The 20400-nt window shown below is 37.4% G+C and overlaps 1 protein-coding gene across 2 annotated transcripts; it reads right to left on the reverse strand.

Annotated features, from left to right (window-relative positions):
- Nucleotides 1-1069: 1069 nt before the first annotated feature.
- prpf40a (PRP40 pre-mRNA processing factor 40 homolog A) lies at nucleotides 1070-18943 on the reverse strand. Of its 2 annotated transcripts, XM_030125347.1 has the most exons (27): nucleotides 18911-18943; nucleotides 17293-17373; nucleotides 16996-17139; nucleotides 16344-16427; nucleotides 14659-14677; nucleotides 14549-14568; nucleotides 14380-14421; nucleotides 14092-14202; nucleotides 13301-13421; nucleotides 12961-12985; nucleotides 12556-12771; nucleotides 12235-12340; nucleotides 9924-9988; nucleotides 9675-9839; nucleotides 8573-8681; nucleotides 8302-8452; nucleotides 8011-8144; nucleotides 7614-7728; nucleotides 7336-7427; nucleotides 7094-7210; nucleotides 5701-5838; nucleotides 4977-5072; nucleotides 4246-4332; nucleotides 4059-4149; nucleotides 3903-3964; nucleotides 3660-3815; nucleotides 1070-1598 (listed from the first exon to the last, which is right to left on the reverse strand). In XM_030125347.1, exons 1-27 carry the CDS (start codon nucleotides 18911-18913, stop codon nucleotides 1509-1511), a joined length of 2640 nt encoding a protein of 879 aa, XP_029981207.1. In that variant the 5' UTR covers nucleotides 18914-18943; the 3' UTR covers nucleotides 1070-1508. The 2 variants fall into 2 exon arrangements, with proteins under 2 accessions (XP_029981207.1, XP_029981208.1); XM_030125348.1 differs by lacking the exon at nucleotides 17293-17373.
- Between the last annotated feature and the right edge of the window lie 1457 nt (nucleotides 18944-20400).

A 20400-nucleotide genomic window follows, 5' to 3' on the forward strand; every position in this document is an offset into this window, starting at 1 on the left:
GCTATGCCCAGAATGCTTTGGCGGTGACTGCTGGACAAATGCGGTACAGCATACATGAATACACAACGGCATAAAAACTACCACATCTAGAACCCGTGGAGCCCCACAGGTCAACGCACTAATTTATTTGTGATTCTCTTTCCTCCAGATGCAAGAAAATACTGGAAATATGTGCACAGCTTTAAAATGCAAACAAAAAACTGAATTAAATGGGTTTTAAAGGTTAAAGTCATTATTTAGTGTCATCCCATGACGAGATGCAGCAGAAACAGAAACTTCTGACATGTTGAATGAAACCTGGTGTAAATCATTAGAAAATGAATGTAATAAATCTCATATTGTCTGAACAAAAGGGTTAAAATCATGTTAAGTACAAAGTTTGAAGCTGTACATTCTTCACTTATATCCAGACTGGATTTTAATACAGAGACTGAGAAATGCATGTGGGTGGTCATTAGAAATGTAATGTTTGGCATTTGCACAGTACTGTATATCAATATCTATGTTGCAATACATTATGTTTCTCAAAGAATTTTTTGCTTTACCAGAGCATTTACCCTTCCAAATACCCATGTTTCAATTTTAGATGTGTGAAAGTATTCTTAAGGCCATTGTGGGTTAGTAACACTGATACTTTTTAGGCGTTTGTTTCAAAGTCAATTATTGTGTTTTTTCCAAAAGACTAATAGAGTAAGTTTGGAGCCGCAGAAATATTGGCTGATCAATCCTTCCTTCACACTCCTGAAAATTAACTCTTTTTGACCATTAGAGAGTCTCGACAGCTGTTGAAATAAATATCTAAAATCAACACAATAAGTAAATCTGGATCATTGAACCAACCAACAAATCTAGAACTAAACATCATGAGCTTAAAGTAGGAGCAAGTTATGTTTTTTGTGTTATTATTTTCCCCTAATTCATTCACTAATTTGCTGATCATTAGCTATTTCTGCTAATTCTGTCTTAATTTCACCGATTAGAGAAAGAAAAGAACTGAAATCCTTAGGGCATGGAAGCAGGATAAGTGTTGGACCTGAATGAACCTTTAAGTATCCAAATAGAGACATAATCCATTGAAACAGTCTTTTATTACATTTATGCAATTTCAACAAATGCTCAAATTAGTTCGATATTTCCTAACACCTCTGAACTTGCGGACAGAGGTCGCTTCTTATGGTTGTTTTAATTGTTTTCTGCTCATTTTCCAGAATTGAGACAGTCACCATGATGTCGAGATATGCTTTTAATTGAATATAAAAATTATCGGCGATGGAAAACATGTACAACTACAGTCAGCTAAAAGTAAAACTAAAGCATAACAAAAAAAAGAGCAACTGCACATTTAAACAGTAGAGGTTCCTGATAGAGTTAGTTTACTGTTTCGTCGTCACAAATGTACGACACTTCGCGGCCAGTCCCGGGTGGCGTAACCAGGCAAACCATATGAGCGTGAGGAGAATGTGTCTGTAGAAGTGTGTAGAGACGGACCTACAGCTGAAATGTTTTCATCAAGGTGCATCCAACTGCTCCAGTAAAGTTCTTCTTCTTTTCTCCAGCTCTCCTTCGCTCAGTTCGCTGCCTGACGTGTCCCAGCCGCCCTGATTATAAAGACAGTAAAAAAAAAAAAAAAATTCAGAAACGCAGCGCATCCACACATTGGTTGTGCTTTGTCATCACAAAGAAAAAAAATGTACAGGGTTCGTACACATTTTTAACACTTTTAAGGGTCATTTTCAATTTTTACAGGAATACATATAATTTTTTTTTTTCACTTTTTATCACAATGACGTTACGCTATAAACATCTAAAATTGTTTCATCATAGCAAAAAGTTTAGAAATTAACCCTTTAATCCCTGACACATTCCAGGTAAACATGCTGCTGTGAATTTGCGTCTGTAGAAGTGTCATAAAAGCTGCTGTGAGTACATTTACAAAAAAATTCAGAAACAGTGGATGTGCACATCAGTCGTGCTTTGTCATCACAAAGACAAAAAAAAGTGTACAGTGTTCGTACACATTTTTCAAGGTCAAATTCAAGCACTTTTAAGGGTCATTTTAAATTTTTTCTTTATCACTGGGGTAAAATACATATCTACAGGAATACATATACTCATGATCATTTTTTTCACTTTTTATGACAATGACGTACATTGTATTACGCTATAAACATCTAAAATTTTGTTTCATAATAGCAAAAAAGTTTAGAAATTAACCCTTTAATCCCTGACACATTCCAGGTAAACATGCTGCAGTGAATTTGTGTCTGTAGAAGTGTCATAAAAGCTGCTGTGAGTACATTTACAAAAAAATTCAGAAACACAGCACATCCGCACATTGGTTGTGCTTCGTCATCACAGAAAGAAAAAAAAACATACAGGGTTCGTACACATTTTTCAAGGTCAAATTCAAGCACTTTTAAGGGTCATTTTCAATTTTTTCTTTATCACTGGGGTAAAATACATATCTACAGGAATACATATACTCATGATTATTTTTTTCACTTTTTATGACAATGACGTACATTGTATTATGCTATAAACATTAAAATTTTGTTTCATAATAGCAAAAAAAATTTAGAAATTAACCCTTTAATCCCTGACACATTCCAGGTAAACGTGCTGCTGTGAATTTGCATCTGTAGAAGTGTCATAAAAGCTGCTGTGAGTACATTTAGATTAATGCATTTGGCAGACGCAGAGGGGAAGATTAACAATTAGACTACATAAAGGAACTCTTGATAAGAGACCACTGGTTAGGAAAAGCAGAGAGTATGTGCTTATGTTCCTTTTCTTCGGTGGTTTTGCTTTACAGTGTGTTTTAGAGTCAAAACAGGTGGAATAACAGAAAAAGACAGAGAGGTATTGAAGTTTGACAGGTTTTTACTAAATACGGTACTCAGAATGTACATCAATAAGAGATTTAGGATGTTGAACATGAACTGTGAACTAGAACACACTGAACAATAACTATTTGAATTTTGGCGCTGTAGTTTTTGTTTTGGGACTCTTTTTTTCTTAATCTGTCCAGCTGCTTTTTGGCACCTGGTTAAACCCTTAAAAAACAGTTACACGGTCAAAACTTGTTAAAAACACAGTAAAAAAAATAAATAAATAAAGGAAAATCACCACAACACTGTAAACAAAAAACCTGGTGTCACTCACTGCTCTGTTTTGCCAATGGGGGGGTGCACTGAGCATGCTCAGATGTGCAAGGTCTATTCTATTTGCATGTTTTGAAATTTTTCCCACTGAGGGAACAGTTGAGTTTTTATGAATACTTAAATTAAATCATACATACAGAACGCTCACCACTGACACGTTAGGGGTTAAAGGAGAACACAAAGTAATATCCAAGAAAAGGAAGCCACTTGCACCGAACCAAAGATTAAGATAAAAATGTACCTGGAGTCGACCTGAGAACATTCGCTAAGTTTCTTTGTTGACATAAAGTTTTATTTTTCCAAATGTATCACCTCTCTGTAAGTAGCTTTGGCTTGACCTCTAACCTGGCAGTGCTAATATTATAAATAAATAAATAACAGAGTTATATTTGCAAGAACTTTCAAGCACTTTTCAGACCGTGCAAACACAACATTGACATTCAAGGATTTCAAGCACCTGTACGAACCCTGAATTTAAGGAGAATATTAAAAACCAACCTCCTCTTTGGGTGCTTTCCTTTTCGGCGACTTCTGTTTGGAGTCGGAGTGGGATTTCCCTCGAGACTTTTCATTTTCTTTATCTTTCTCTAGATCCTTTTCACGTTTTCCGTCTCGCTCTCTTCCTTTCTTATCGTTGTCAGACTCCGGTGATGCCTGATTGTTACAATCATAATGAACAGTTTGTTAGAAGTTTCACGTACATACGGGACACACATCTCCAAGGTTTTGGTGTGTACTTACAGACTTGTGGCGTCTCTTCTTGCCCTTCTTCTTGTGCTTCTTCGATTTCTTATAGCTTCTCTCTGTTTTCCAGCAGAAAATGTCAGTAAATGTCAGCAGAACTGCACATCTGTCATATCTTATATAAAGATCCATTAGGCGTTAAATCCCACTCACCAGACTCTCCACTAGAGGAGCGCTCAGAAGGGGATTTGGACTGCGACCTCTTTTTCTTCTTGTGGTACTCCTCTTCCTCTGATTCCGAACCCTGTCGAAATATTAAATTGGAGAAAATGCGGAATTATTCTCCCGTTGTTTTTTGTTCTGACTGTGCAAAACAGCAGAGATGGCGAGGACTACTGACCGATCGGGAGCGGGAGCGTTTTCTGTGATGCTTCTTGGACTTCTTCGAGTGCTTCTTTGTCTTGGAATGGTGATGCTGGCATTCATGCTGTAATAGTACATAACATGTTAAATGTCAAGATCAATACAGATTCAAATACCTTTAGTACCACAGCTGTTTATATTGGGTTTATATCCTGGTAATTAAAAAAATAAACAAAATCAACAAATATTTGTAGATTTAAGCATATTACTCTCAAAAAGAGTATTAGCCCTCTCAAGGAGAAACATCAAAAGACCAAGAGTAGTTAGAGGGCTATCTGAGCTATCTGCAACACTCCCTTTAGAGAAAATTACTTCTACAATAAAACTTTAACAATATAATTTTCATCAGATCTGGGACCTTTTCATTGCGTACATAGCAACAACAGACATGACACATATGATGGAAGTATAACGTGTAAACAGTAGCCCTCTTGAGCATTCAATTCAACAGAAATGTCCTTTTTTATTTAATTAATGTATTTATTTATCCTAAAATAAAATAGAATATGATTTACTAACCTGATCCCCAACCAAGAAATGAAACAAATATGGGTAGGGGTGGAAGTGGGATTGTTTTGATGTGTTTGTTCAACATATATAATTGTGTTTTCAACTTATGTGTAAAAATAAAAAGAACATTGGTAAAAAAAAAAAAAAAATGTCAAGCTAAATAAATCCAGCGTGTTGGTACCGTCATGACAGGTTTACCTCTAAGACATGCATGAAGTCTTTGAATATCCTTTTCCTCTCTGACTCCAGAGTCACATCTTCAAATGCAGATTCTTTAAGGAATCGTTCTCTGACCTGAAATGGTAAAACATCAAAAAACACTTGAATAAATGCATCTTAAAAAAACATGACACTGAATATTAACCTCTTATACCCGGCTGTAATTCCATGCTGTGTTGCCATGGTAATGTTACACGACACTTGTAGTGATATACACATTATACGTCCACGTAACAAGGTGGTCTGCTAAAAGCTTAACAAAACCAATTTTTGAGCAACAGAACACAAATCAACAAGCACTTAAATGGGCAAATATGGAAACCAAGCTAAGTCAGAGCAATACATGTCATGAATAATTTAATAAACCAAGACCAATACGCCAAACGCTCGGTTAACACTAAACAGATCCAGTAGTACTAGTATTATCCCTCTAAAATTAAAACTCAAAGAGCAAAAATAAAGGTTTCATTATGAACCAATGACTATGAATTTTGTCAAACATTCGCTGTAAAAACCACTGATTATTACTTGGTTTTACATGAATAAAACTTTTGATATCAGCTAATCCATTATTTTGTGTCAACTTTAAATGATTCAGACTGGAAACTAATGGCCCAGACCTTAACAGGTTAATTAAAAATATACGAATTCTTAGAACTGTGGGGAAACATGAATGAAATGTGAATGTGTATAAAGTACGTACTCCCTCCCATGTGCACTCAGGTTCCAGCGGCGGCGTGGCCTGCTTCAGCATGTTCTTAAAGGCTGCTTCTTTCCGTTTCATCTTCCTGGCTTCCTCTTTTTCTCGTTCTCTCTCTCTAGCTTCAGCCTTCTCCAGTAACTGCACAGAAAGAGTTCACAAAGTAGGTTAATCTAATGTAGAAACAGGGCTCTGGCACATTTCAACAAATGAAACCGTATTCTCTTAAGTATTTCACATGCCATCATACTTTTTTTTTATCTAATTTACTGCCTTCATACCCATAGTTTCTAATTTAAGAGCTTCATTCATTATTTCAGTGGCTTCAACAAAGCTCTAATATACTGTTCTCAAGTCAGATCTAGTTGAATTTGCACTTTCACATATTAGATGAAAATAATATCTGGATATAAAATGTTTGACTTATTTCTGATGAGAGGAGATAGCACATCCTGTCCAGGCTGCACAGGTTTGTTAAAGTGTGAATAAAACACATCTAAAGAGAAGACTGACATTAATATATGTATTTTATAGATGTAACATTAACTTTATAATCCAATCACTTTTAAAGACCTGTCTAGACTGTATTTGTCATTTTAAAGAAGTGATATTTTGCTGTTTTTAAATGGAATTATGCATTTTAAAACATTTCCTTGTGGTCTACATATACTGTAAATGCTATGCTTGGGTCTGAACTCTTCATTAATTTAACTCTACAGGTTCATCTTCAACCCTATTTTTGACTAATGAGATGAGAAAGGTCGTTTTCAGCACTGGCCCTTTAAATGAAAAGGAGCCATTTCATGCCCCGCCCCCTCCAGGTTGTTGGCCGTGCTTTCTGTCCCATTCAGCCACTTGAGTCCATTAATACAACCAACAACTGAATATTTTAGGTAATCGGCTCGAAATTTGGACATATCTTCAGTTTTTACTACAACCACTGCTGCTGTCAAACAATTACAGTGTACTTGGAGAAATGTTCATCTGAAGTCTTGCCCTTATATATGAAAATGTCATGATGTAACTAGTTACAGACGTAACAAATTAAGAAGGAATTGAAACCGGTTGAAGAAATCCACTTGATTTTTGCCGGAATGAATATAAATATAGCTTTGCAGCACCTGGAGGGTTCAAATTCAAACTTTTTGAACTATTAAGGTCCAAATACACAAATAAATGTACACAAGACTAATAAAAGTGGGTTTAGTAAAATATGACCCCTTTAAGACAACAGATTATTGGATTGTAGAGTTTTTAATGGAACCAAATGAACCCTACAGAAATGACCTCTGCATAAAGATGAGTTTTAAGATTTAAAAGTACTCTCTTTGTCATATTTGCACATAGCATAAGTTTATACTGGGTGAGATTAAATGTATGTAAAGTGGAGTCTTACGCTGTTGAAGGCCAGCTTTATGTTGCCTGCATCCAGTGTGGTGGCTCTCTTATCTGAGCTGATGACGGATCCAAAGTCGTCAAAGCTAGTGTTGACTTCAACCAGGAAACCTTTATCCTAACAGCAGCGAAAAGGGAAAAGGTTAGAGACGTGCTAAAATTACGTAAAAATAAATGTCTTCAATAATACATTGATGCAGGAGGATTTTAAGGCAACAGTTTGTATGTTAATAAAGAATTCACCTTAAGAATATCTTTAATGATCCTCTTTTCATCGTGGTAACGGGCCTTCAGGTCTTCCACATAGAATTTAAACAGATCCAGAGGCGTGGAGCCTGCACAACAGACACCATTCATCAAACAAAACATAACACAACCACTGGGGTTAATTCAGTATTTAAATGGTGAGCTGGTGATGCTCTATTTCTGGATTCATGTCATGCATGTCACATCCACGTGCTTTAGCATACTGGGCACATGCAGACATGTGTGGTCACGGGTGTAGCGGTCTGGACTCCTACCGGGCTGGCCCAGCATGTTGGCAAAGCGGATGTCTGAACTCAAGGTTGGATACATTTCCATCCAGGCAGACATGGAGTGAAGTTGACCGTGGTCGTGGAGCTCATCCAAAAATTTCTGAGAGGAAGCAACAACGCAAGACTTCAGAAAAGCTTCAAATAGCGCATCTTCAGCAGAATCTGTGTTTTCATTTTTACATGGACTAGACCGATAAATACATAAATGTAGTGGTTAAATCCCTCTTTTAACCACTACAGTGTAATAGACTGAAGCCAATGAAGCCTACTGCAAAGCTTGGTTCTTAACAATGTCAGGATCTTAAAATAAAACTAGATTTAGGACATTAAAACAGCTTTTCTTGACCTAAACTTTCCATTTTTGAGCATTATTCCCTGTTACCTGAAAGGCCTCTCTGTTCTTGCGTTGTCGCCGTCTCTCCCTAAGAAGAGTCTTCTGTTTCTCCTCTTCCTCTTCTTTCTCCAATGCCCGGATGTGCTCCTCAAAACAAATAAGGGCATCCTCTTTGTCCATATCTGTCAGTAGGATAATGGTACCATGATAAGTCACATTGTGCAGACATACTTACACATAGAACCATGAGAAACCTCTGAAAATTCCAGTTATGTGCTCCTTTTGTAGTTAAATACATGTATAAATCAGTGACTGAAAGGTAAAAAGTGCATCTCTTACTCTGTAGCTCCTCGTCTTCTGCAAAGGTGGGGTTGTCTAACAGGTACTGCTGGGCCTCAGACCAGGTGGTACGGTAGGTAACATTGGCCATGTTATCAAGGATGTTCTTCAGAGCCTCCCAGTTCCTCTTTCTTAGCTGCTTGGCTTGTTCCTGGAGTTAAAAGGATATTCATTCTGTTAGGTTCAGAAAGCTACAAATTTCAATACTACTGACCGATCAATGACTCTTTAGTTACTTCTGGGAGAACGACGGCTGAAATGAAACCCTTACCTTCTCCTTCTTTGCTAGATAGAACAGTACATCTTCGTAGATCTCGAGTCTGTCTCTCTCTGGAACACAGCTCCACACCTCCAGCTCATTGAACATCTGCTCTGCTTTCCTGATTTAAAAGATGTACACAGGATATTTTCACTCAAAAGCCCACATGAGGGCAGCATTTCACCGGCCAAATTTATCTCGGCACATATCCTCTGTGCACTTAACGTAGAGCTTACTTAGTACAGGTGTACAATTAATATAGATATATCATTAATAATATACTCTTTACCTTTGTTTGTTAATATATGAGTGCAAAAGATCTTAAAAGCACATATAAAACTGGCTTTTTTCTGTAGTCTTGATAACTGCATTTCACTCACGGCTGTTCATCACTTGATACTAAGCACAGAAAAGAGGATGTGGCTGCTAAAGTGAAATATAACATGAAAATTACATTACAGATGCAAAAACACCATCAGTCAGTCCACCTATCATTCTCTGACTGCCTGTTGTGTGCCATCCTAGATTAAGGCACCAGTCATGACAGCAACCCTGATGCCAGTCGACCTGGCTGGTTGTCAAGGTCACCAGTCGATCTGCCCGTTCCCGCTGTTCACCACGATGACTTTCAACCAAATGCCAACACAAAAAGTGCTGGTAAAGTGGAAATCATAACAAGCACTGAGGCTTGTACTTCTAACATCTATATTCGGCTACAAATTTGTGTGTTTTTGCAGCTTTTCTGAATTTATTAAACTGTGAAATTCAGTGAAAATCATACAAGACCGAATAGATAAAACAGAAAGGCAAGATAATGCAATGGATTAAAAGAAAAGATGAAAACAAAATACAGCCAGGTTGGTCAATTCACTCACTTAATACGGTGTTACATCGTGTACAATTCAGCAACAACACTGAGGGAAATGCGCCCAGGTCAGAGTAGAGTAAGTGAAGGCAAACCATGCTGTAACTGCCTGATGGCGTGCATAAGTAATAATGACCTTACACTCATCCCATCTGCATAATCATATTGACAATTCAGGGAACCAGAAATCAATACAGGGAAAAAAAAAAACAAAAAAAACAGTGATGGCAAGACCATGGTGGGGCTTACTTGTATCTGGTGGTGGATGTCATCTTCTCATGGTTCTCCAAGAACCTCTGGAAGGTCTCTTTTGACTCCTTGTATTTAATTCTGGCCTCCTCTTTTTCTTCCTTCTCTGTTTGGACTTTGTAGGCGTTAAAAGCCTGTTTCTTCTCACTTAGTTTGGGGAGGGCACTATGTTGACAGAAGGGAAAACGGTTAGCATTGTTTTCATCTGCAACTGTAAACAGGAAAAACTAATACCAGGAGAGTTTATACCTGTAGCGAGGATCATTGATAATCATTTTCATAGCCTGTTCCCAAGAGGAGTTTGAGGACACACCCTGAAAAACAGATATTTAAGGATTAAAAATTCAGTATGGAAAGTATATTTACAAAAATATTTTTAATTATTACATTTACTATAATTATTGCTATAATCACTATTTTTTTTCACTTGTAAATATTGTAAATTCATGACTTTCTTCTTTTGGTATTATTGTTTTTTTCCACTTTCACATGTTTGGAATAAATGATCAATCTATATATCAACAAGTAGCAGATAAAAGCGGTAACTAAAACATAAAAAAACCCTTGAGTGACAGATGAGGAAGAAGGAACATAATGACTCTTACAAGTCAACACGTTTTCTTTATTACTAATAGATGGCGGGTTAAGAGGTGTGGAGTGCCAATAATTCAGAAGTGGCGTTGAGGACTTATGTAAGCGTCCTCTCTGCCACTCGTCTCTAGGAGAGCGACTCCATCATCCATTATGAACTGATTCCACCGCATGCCTCTGTCTTGTCACTTGTCACAGTTATTCTAACTCACTGAGGCATGCCACTTTCTCTCACTGTCTTAATCCTAGGCAGCCCTGCGTGTTTGATCCAATAAAGCTAATCATAAAGACAGAGCCATTAAGATCTTGCAGGAAATGGCAAGCAATCTCAGAGGAGAGCTTTGTGCACAAAATTAAAAAGAGCCTAAATATAGCAGCATTCAAGGTGGGTGGTGCTTCTCTGGCTTTCCTGCAAACACACACCACATCCACAGCAACAGGAGGTGAAGCTTTACAGCATCGCTAAGACCTCCCAGGGGCTGATGAGGAGGGACAGGGATTAGATCCAGATCAAAACGCTCAGGATGAACTGGTAAACACATCAAGCATTAGTAGTGAGGTGGTCAAATTAACCTTTTAAAAAAAATAAAATAAAAATCAGGTCTCTAGAGCTGGTGACTACTCATGTGAACTACAGTAACACCTGTTGGAGTTAGTTGGTTAACAGATCTTTCTACTCTGATCCAATACCCAAATTACCCCATGAGATTGTACTTTAATAAACTGCAGTATATCCCATATTATTGGGTAACTAGCACACTGACCCATGGGGAACCACAGATTTTAGATCCTCTGATACAGTTCATTCCTTTACTTTCTCGGTAAATTCCACTGGCATTTTCATTTGAATAACCTCTCAGCTGGCATGTCTGTTTTTGCACGTGAAATTTGGCACCATGGCCCTATTGTTTATCTGTTGCTAGGTAACCCACTTCAATGATGATTCTATGGTTCTGGGTATAGCAACATGATTGGCCATTGGCAGGCCATTGTATTCCAAAATTATTAATATCTCCCAAAATATTGGTCCTATAAACTTGCCATTTTCACTAGTCTGTTCCTTGACCTAAAATACATAAGTACACCAAACTGCTGCGGACAGCTCTTTCTGGATTTTGTATGATGCCCCAAGAAACACAGACAGAGTCCACTTCCCTTTTTTAATATAGGATGTGATCACTCACTTTTAGCCTGATTTCATCAAAACAAATTGAAATTTTTATGACATCAGAGGGTTTGAAAGTTAACATGTGAAATTCAGAAAAAAACTGTACATTTTATTTTTAACATAGGTTTTGGACTAAATTAGCAAACTTGTGGGATGTATATGCTGTCAGACTGCCCTTCTAGTCTAACATGTTACCACTGTGTTCAGACTAGTGATTACTCAAGATTCAATCTTTGTGTCTTCATCATCCATGGTGATCTGTTGTTAGCATGTGTGTGTGTGTGTGTGTGTGTACCCAGATGTGTCGCTGCTGCCTGTCACTGCACATTTATGCAAACCAGCAAGTAATTCATGCATGCGAATTTGACCAGTAAAGAACTGTATATTTCTAAGATCAAAGACGGCTGCTGAAGCTAAAGGCAGGTTGATTCCGGTCACTGACTGATCTTTAACATGACTGAACCACAGTGAACGTAATGTTAACACTGATGTTTCAAGGGAAAAACAGTGTATTGGTGTTTTGGCACAACAGCCACATAATCAGCAGTAAATCAGTGTGATAGTAATGTAAGGTCTTAACCCCAAGTTATGTAGCTGTAATTAAGTAGTAAGGTCTGGAGCTTTTTAAAGCTACAATAACACCATTTATGTCACATGATGCAAAAAGAGGAGACTAAAGTACTGTTCATATGGTAAATGGGCACTTCAATCCTACAGAGATGCTGCAACCTCTCCACTCTTACACTGACCTATTTTTAATTTACATGTTAACCTCATCTGACAGCCTGCCCTTAGACTCACCTTTTCCTTCAGCAGCTCTTTGAAGGCCTGCTTGGCCTCCTCTTTTGTGTTCCATTTGTAAGTCTTCTTTTGAAGTTCTGGACGTTCTTCCTTTGGGACTTCAACACTGAGTGCAAAGGAAGAAGCGTTGCATCAAACATTTTGACCTGCGAGCACTGAGCATTAAATAAGTGAATGAAATGTAAATCTCCTCATCCATTAGCGCTAAGTGGAAAAAGGCCTGTGTGGGTAATCCCAGTGTCGTTCTACTCTCTTTGATGTTACTGTGACTCATTGTGCAGTGGACAGTATATACAACTGTGTATCAGACATAATGTTTACCTGGCTGCAGCCTCTGTTGTGGCTGAGTTCTCTGAGGAAGCCACAGGTGCATCTGCAGTCTTGACCTCAGCTGTATGATGCACGGCCGTCTGGGACAGGTGTTCCTCTGAGACTGCTGTTGCAGTTTCCGCCTCCATTACAGTTGCCATAGAGGTTGTGTTATCTGCCTGTGCTGCAGAAGCTGTGGTGGTCCCAGAAGCTGCTGCCTCTGTTGTTCTACAAATAGAATGTCACGAGTCAAGTCGGGGAAAAAATAGACAGTAATTACCTGCATAATGTGATTGACTGGCATATAAAGGGTTATTACTGAAAAATAATTTGTTAATATCCAAGTAAAAACCGGTTTACTCTTGTTTGTACATAGTGCTTCAGTGAAGTCACTGACAGTAAACAGGAAGCTCTTACCCATTCTCCTCTGCTTTGATCATGGCTGAAATAAACAAAAGGAGATAGATGTCAGCCTACTTGTTTTCATTTCAAAGCATACTGCAGATAAGACAAAAGCACAACAATAAATGGACTGAGGAAGCCCTCATGTGCTCCTGTTTCTGTGCTTTCAGTCTTTGTACATTAGTGATGCCCAAAGCCCCTTAATGAACGACGTCTTAGAAAAACCCAGCAGCAGTCTGCAATTTGTGATGCTGTTCGAGGTTCATCAGCGTAGCACATGTAGCATCACTCACTATGAAATGTCACGTTTTTTTTCTCAGAAAAGTCTTGTCAACACCAAACAGCAGGACTTTACCTTCCAGATCCTCCAGCTCCTTGGGTTTAGTCCATCTGGATTCTTTTGTCTGAGAATTGTAATAATAAGGCTTCCCTGTGTCTGACTTGTACTCTTTCCATGGGCATTTGGAAAGCATTTGCTAAAAGGAAAAAGAGGGAAAATTGTTTCAGCTTTAATACACAGCTCACATTAACTTTGTGATGTAACATTTTTATAGACACTTGAATATATACAGCAGGTCTTGCAGTGAGTATGCATATGTATTTCTCATTCACTTTTGTCACATACAACAAGCAAACATAGGAAATATGTGCACAGCATGAAAAGACACATAAAAACTGAAATAAATAAGTTCTAAAGGTTAAAGTCACTATTTAGTGTGACCCCCATCTGCATGACAAGAAGCAGCAGAAATAGTTGAATGAAAGCTGAATGAATGAACTGAATGAATGAAACATGATATAAAACATCAAAATGAATGCAATACATTTCATATTGTTGGAACAAAACAGCTTAGGACATGTTAAGTGCAAAGGGAGGTCACACTAAATACAACCATTTTGGTTTATAGCAGCTGTTTTTTCCCTGAAACATTTACTTTTAATGCTGTAATGTTGTATCTTGATATGGAGACTGAGAAAAGAGATGTGTGGTTATTAGAACTTTACAAAAACCTAATGTTAGACTAGGACTTTTGCACAGTACTACGTATACATTTTATGTAATATAATCATGAATTGTTTAAAATCTCAGTAAACATATGAATGCTGAGACACTACACATCTTATGTGAGTGATACATTTTTGTACCTCTGCAGGAGATTTGAGCTCATCTGGTTTCTCCCATGTGGACTGCTTGGTCTCTGTGTTGTAGTAATAGGTCTTGCCATCCAGAGACTTGTGCTCTGTCCACAGTGACTTCTGTGCCAGACAAAAGCAACAAAAAATAAACTATCTCAGTTTCTTAAAAAAAAAAGGAGACCAAAATATATAAAATGATCATCTGCTAACATACAGTATGCTCTACCCACAATTCCTGGTTGACACAGTCTGTAAATGCCTCTCTTCTATCAACCTTTCTATTTTTTGGGTACAAACCTTCTTTGGCTGTTCCTCCTGTGGAGAACCATTTGTGGTACTCTGCAGGATGAAAGAATTATTATAATTGACATGAGCGAAGATAAAATGGTGGAGCTCATTAAGAAACTCGTGACAAAATTCTGAGTTTATAATTGCTGCATATAAAGAACAACTATGTGATACTTACAGCTGTTCCAGGTGCAGCAGCTGTACGGATAAAAACACACCTTGTTCAGATACTTGTAACAAACATAAACGGGCAAGATGTTTTATGAAGTGACAAATTAAGGATCTTACCTGAAGAGTCAACGCCAGGCTGTGGAAAAGACAGTTTTATTAATGGATTATTTTGCAAAGGACTACACAAATCTAAAACTTTACATCAGTACCTCTCTATCACTGCATGATAAATTAAGATGAGATCAGACACATTACTCATATAACACAGTAACCGACAGAGCTCTCCTAATTAGTACAGAACCCCACAGCCTCAAGATGTAAAATTATACACATGTTGATTAAGTGGATGTCTTCTGAAGCCGTCTGGATGCTGTCACAATAAATATATCAGACTGCTCATTTACATAACTTGCTCATTAATCTGTGAAAAAAAGAAGAAACTAGCTAAACAGGGATAGGCTTTTGTGTTTCATTATGTTTGCAGACATTTAAGATTGAATCAAAGCCAAAACAAACAAAAGTGAAAATGATGGGCATATTACACTCACATGTTCATTTTAGATGTAACCAGACAGTGTGCGTCTCTTTTTCATTCCAATCTGTCATCTACAATTTAACATAGAAATGCACCCATGCACTGTTTTCTACTACCCATCTTATCTTATTAGGCCTACGCAGCACTTACTAAATGAGAAAAATACAAATTGGATGAAATTTACATTCATCCACTTACAGTTCGAATGGATAAATATGCTGAAACTGATGTGCTGTATTCATCTTATAATTTTACTAGACAAAATGTCTTACTGTAGAGTTGTGAACTAGAGAAACAGAATCAGTTTCATGAACTCCAGTCTAGGGATCACAGATAGACTATTAGGGCCAAACATTGGTATCTAGTATTTTGGTTTCATGAAATCAGGGATCAGGAAATACAATGCCATTTCGGTCCTGGGGGAAATATATATGCTGAGTTGTAGTCATAGTTGTTTCTAAATTTTTTCTTACTCAAAGAGGTGGGTGAAGCGTCTTGCCCAAGGACACAACAGCACATGACTATGACAAAACAGGATTTGACCCACTCTACCTCCTGAGCCACTGCCTCTCCTAAGTGTTCAGGTATTTTTTTCAAAAGTCAATTTTGGTTTCCCTGGCACAGAACATGCGGAAAATAACGACAAAAGTACAATGAAAGTAACACTGACATCAGGTTTTGAGTGATTTGTTATTTTAAACAATGGCATCAACACAGAATGTCACAGCTTATCCCTACTGTAGTCTGATTGTACAGCAGTGTTATGGAGTAATGCTCCTTTCACATCATAAACAACCTTTGACTGAGTGCAGATAGTGTCAGGAGACACCAAACAAATCTGATAAAGCAAAGTTTCATTTCAGTCCATCATCAGAATTCATTTTAGTTACGGACAGTTGATAAAACTCCATGTTTATAAATCAAACAGAAACAGTAAAGAAAAAAGCAAGATAAGCTGTCTTTCTGTGTTCTGTAGGCATGTTGAGTTAACGACCACGAGTTCAGAAGATGGAATTTGAATCAGTAACCAGTTCCATTACTGATATGTCAATAACTTCAGTATTAGCGCCTAAAACTGATAATAAATCAGATCAGTCCCAACTCTAGAGTACTAAAATCAAATTTTCACTTTTTTAGATGTAATAACTTCAGTTCATAACAAAGAGAAGTGTTGCAAATGCTGCAGTTAGTAAAAATAGACTGCAGTCTGTTAAACACGAAGTGTGAAACAGCAGTGAATGAAAAAAAGCAGAGTGAGTAGAATTACCGGTCCCGTTGGCTGTACAGCTGCAGCTGGCATGCGAGGAGGCATCATCATCCCTGGCATCATAGGTGGCATCATGCCTGCCATCTAATAAAAGAAGCATCATGAAATATTCATCTGGCATTTCCATACCTCCTCCAAGCAGAAGTATTGAGACATAGTGTGAAACAGGGTGTTTGAGCCTGTGTGAAAAGGATACGTTCAACATGGCAGACAAGGTGCGACTGAAACTTATTTAACAGTGCAACGCCACAGCTTGTGATGTGTAAAGCAGAAAAACACTAAAACTACATCCCTTTACCACCTTTTAAGACTGGTGTTGTTGGCACCTTGAACACCCCTCAAAATCACACTTATTCTGACTTATCTTTATGCATACTAACTATGATACATAATGATTTGAAATAAATGAATACATGACACTGCCAGTGACTCAGCTGTAATCTCACAACTAATATTTAAGGGTCCAAAATGATACACAACCAGCAGAAATTTCTATTTTTTGGAGAACTGTAATGTTATATATATGAAAAAAAATACATATGAAAAGGCTTTTTGTTTAAAAGCAATTATGCGGTGGAATGAGCAACAGAAGCAGAAAGCAAGTCCAAAAGTATTTTAATAGACAAGATCACAAGGTTGTGGTAAAACTCACCTGTCCCATTGGAGGTGCGCCCATTGGTGGCATTATACCGGGAGGAATAATACCTGGAGGCATAGGGGTCATACTGGGAGGTCGCTGCCCCATTGGAGGCATCCCCATAGGAGGGAAATGAGGCGGTATTCCTGGTGGACCCATCTAGACAAATGAATAGGGGAGGTTGAGGCACTTCATAGAAGGAAACATAACTGAAGACCTCAAATATTTAAACAGCTCAATTCAGCCCTGTACTGCAGATGTACACGAGAAGCAAAAAGCTAACTGGTGAAAGCATCTCTGTCACTGACTTACAAAGGGTGGAGGCATCCCTGAGGGCGGTACACCTGGATAAGGTGGCGCTTGGCTCGGGCCATTATTAGCCTCTGATGAAGACTGTCATGAATAAGAGACACCCACAGTGTTAGTGAACTCAAAACATGTGGTGCAATATCTACTCACCACTGTACTGGGTTTACTCAGGATTTACCATCGAGTGTCTAAAACAGGAGTGTCCAACCCTGGTCCTCGAGAGCTACTATCCTGCATGTTTTTGATGCGTCCCTCTTCCAACACACCTGATTCAAATGATAAGCCTGTCATCAAGCTCTGCAGAAGCCTGATAATGACCGTCAGGTGCGCTGGAAGAGGGAAACATCTAAAACATGCAGGATAGTAGATCTCGAGGACCAGGGTTGGACACCCCTGGTCTAAAATATTGCTATTTCATTCAGTGTAAAACTGTTAATTAAAAAAGTATGACTTTCTCTAAAACTGGAGGTTGAAAACAACACCTTTTTAATGATTATAAAGCTGATAAATTTAATACTGAGCTAAAGACGTGTAAACTAACTCTTTTAGCAAAAACAGTCAGATAAGAAAACGAATTTATTAATTACAAGACATTTTATAATGGATTATTTAATGCGTCAATATCTTTTTTCATCATTTTGACACAGTGTAAGACTATTACAGCGTTTCAAGACTTGAGCATGAATGGGGGTGGGGTGGGAGTGGGTCTTGACAAGAAAATAGAGCATTTTTTATTTAAAAGAAATATAATGTCATATAATTTTGCGTTATTATTACCATCCTATCTGTGTGGGGAAAATGTTAACGCATGTGCATGTAACATTGCGCAAAGGTTCATAAATCTTTCTAACAGTTACCAACAACCATTATATTTAGATGTTCTTGACGCTGACTTTCAATACTGATTTGGCTTTGTGTTCCCCAGAATAATATGGGAACTGGACCTGAACCCAAGAACGGTACAGAAACCCTGTAATGTTACATGTAAACTAAAGTAACGGGACTTACTTGACGAGAAAATAGACAAACAGCAACTTTCGACAACAATGCAGATACGTCAACCTCGTGTTTTAGTCGGTGTCCATTTACATTAATGATCACCGACAACAACAGACATACTTTGAAACATTATATCAGCACATGACTGTTACTATACTGCCATTAAATCGCTAACTACATTATTCTGCATGTGAGGAAGAACTGAAGATTGTCTAAACTCCGGTAAAGTCTAAAGGCTAACGTAAGGCATTTGTTAGCAATTCTGCTTACGTTGAGTGAATACGTCTTCAGAAAATTGTGCTTTTATATTTATCAATCAGAGCTATGTGTCTTTCTACGTTACGTTTGATGATGCCTTAATACTATGCTTAGATGTGTGTCTTTTCTGTCCAAGTTAGCATTTTCTTCAGGGTATAGTCTAGAACAATTGCCGCTAATTTAGCTCGATGCTAACGACCTGATGCTAATCCGTGATATTCTAGGCGTTTCAATACTGCTGCTGTTATAAAGAGTCAACCGGCAAGTTATTGACTTAATTAAATCAACGTGCATGTAACTACGTGACGGTTTTTTCTTGTTCTTTTCGTGAAAATAGTCTATTCTTTTGAATGACTGAACTCACCATGTTGACGAAGGAACCTCCGAGAGACTTGAGCACATCTCAACAACGAGCGATCTGATTGGTTGAACTTCCACTGACGAAAAAGAGGTCAAAGGTCATATATTCGTTTACTTCGTCTTGCGTTGTAAATGCGCAAAAATGTACAGCAACGGGACAACGAAACAGAACAAGGTTAGATTTAATAAAATACTAAATATTAAATGTGACAATTTATATCCAGTAGCCTTAGTCTGAGACAGTCTGTATATATGGAATGGACTTTTATGACTATAAATGTATATAGTTATTGGAAATGACCTCTGCCACTTTCTTCCAAGGAAAAGGAAGGGCCATTTCATATGATTCAATCTGATGAACTCAACACACACCCTGTCACGGTGTGTTTTGTGAAAGTTATGTTGAACATATAACAAACTCATCTTCACATGTAAGAACCAGGAAGTTTTAGACAAACAACAAATATTTTGAGACTAAACTCTGATAAAACCACAGATGGTTCTCCATATGGTAAAAAACAAAACAAGAAAAAAACAAACAAACAAAAAACATCGACGACAGCGAGAAAAAAACATAAACTAAGATTAAATAATCATGACACAATAAATACTGAGGATAAAATTAGAAGTCATTTGTTGGGTTGGCTAAATATGAAGAAAGCATATTAACACAAATTTAAATTGAAAAATAGATTACTACAAGAGGTTTAAACTGTTAGCTTTGGGTCCAGGGCATTAGAAAAGGAAGTCACAGTTAAAAATCATATAAGTGAACAAAACAGTTAACAGTATTTATATAATCATACAGTTAAAACATATCAAGATAAGCAAGTACAAAAATGTACATATTTATGCTGAACCAAACCAAACAACACATTTGAAAAATGATTATCGTTTGGCTTTGGAAATACTTGTCAATATCTTTCACCATTTTCTGACTTTTTAATTATCAAACAATTCAGTGATTAATCCAGTAAACAATCAACTATTTAATCAGCAATGAAAACGATGACTGTTAGTAGCTCCCTTACACAATAATTTTCATTACATTTTACAAAACATCCAAACTTTTCTGGAAAAGGGTTTGCTTTATTGATGTCTACATAATATTTACTATTTATAGGTGGGTTTTACAGTACAGTTATTATTTCAAAAGGTAAGTGGTATAAAATGAGGATTTTCTTACTGTATATACTTTGACTTCAAACATTGTGTTTGACACACTTTTTTTGTATTTTTTATAAATGTGTCCGAAATCCTCCTCCTGCTTTTCATTGTTGGTGATAAAGCTTTCTAGAAGAGGTACTAGTCTCTGATATGGTTACAGCTGTTTTTTCCCTGTTATATTAGATGCTGTAACTGCTACCTATCTCAGGAGCTGCAGTAGCTGCTGTTCAAACACAGCAAAATTACCTTGGTGTATTGGGGATCATTTGGAGAACTGCTTTTGATTTTCCAATTATTGGCTTCTGTGACACAGCTCTCCTGGTCATA

Source organism: Sphaeramia orbicularis, chromosome 21, assembly GCF_902148855.1.
Source record: "Sphaeramia orbicularis chromosome 21, fSphaOr1.1, whole genome shotgun sequence".
In the NCBI taxonomy this organism is placed as follows: domain Eukaryota; kingdom Metazoa; phylum Chordata; class Actinopteri; order Kurtiformes; family Apogonidae; genus Sphaeramia; species Sphaeramia orbicularis.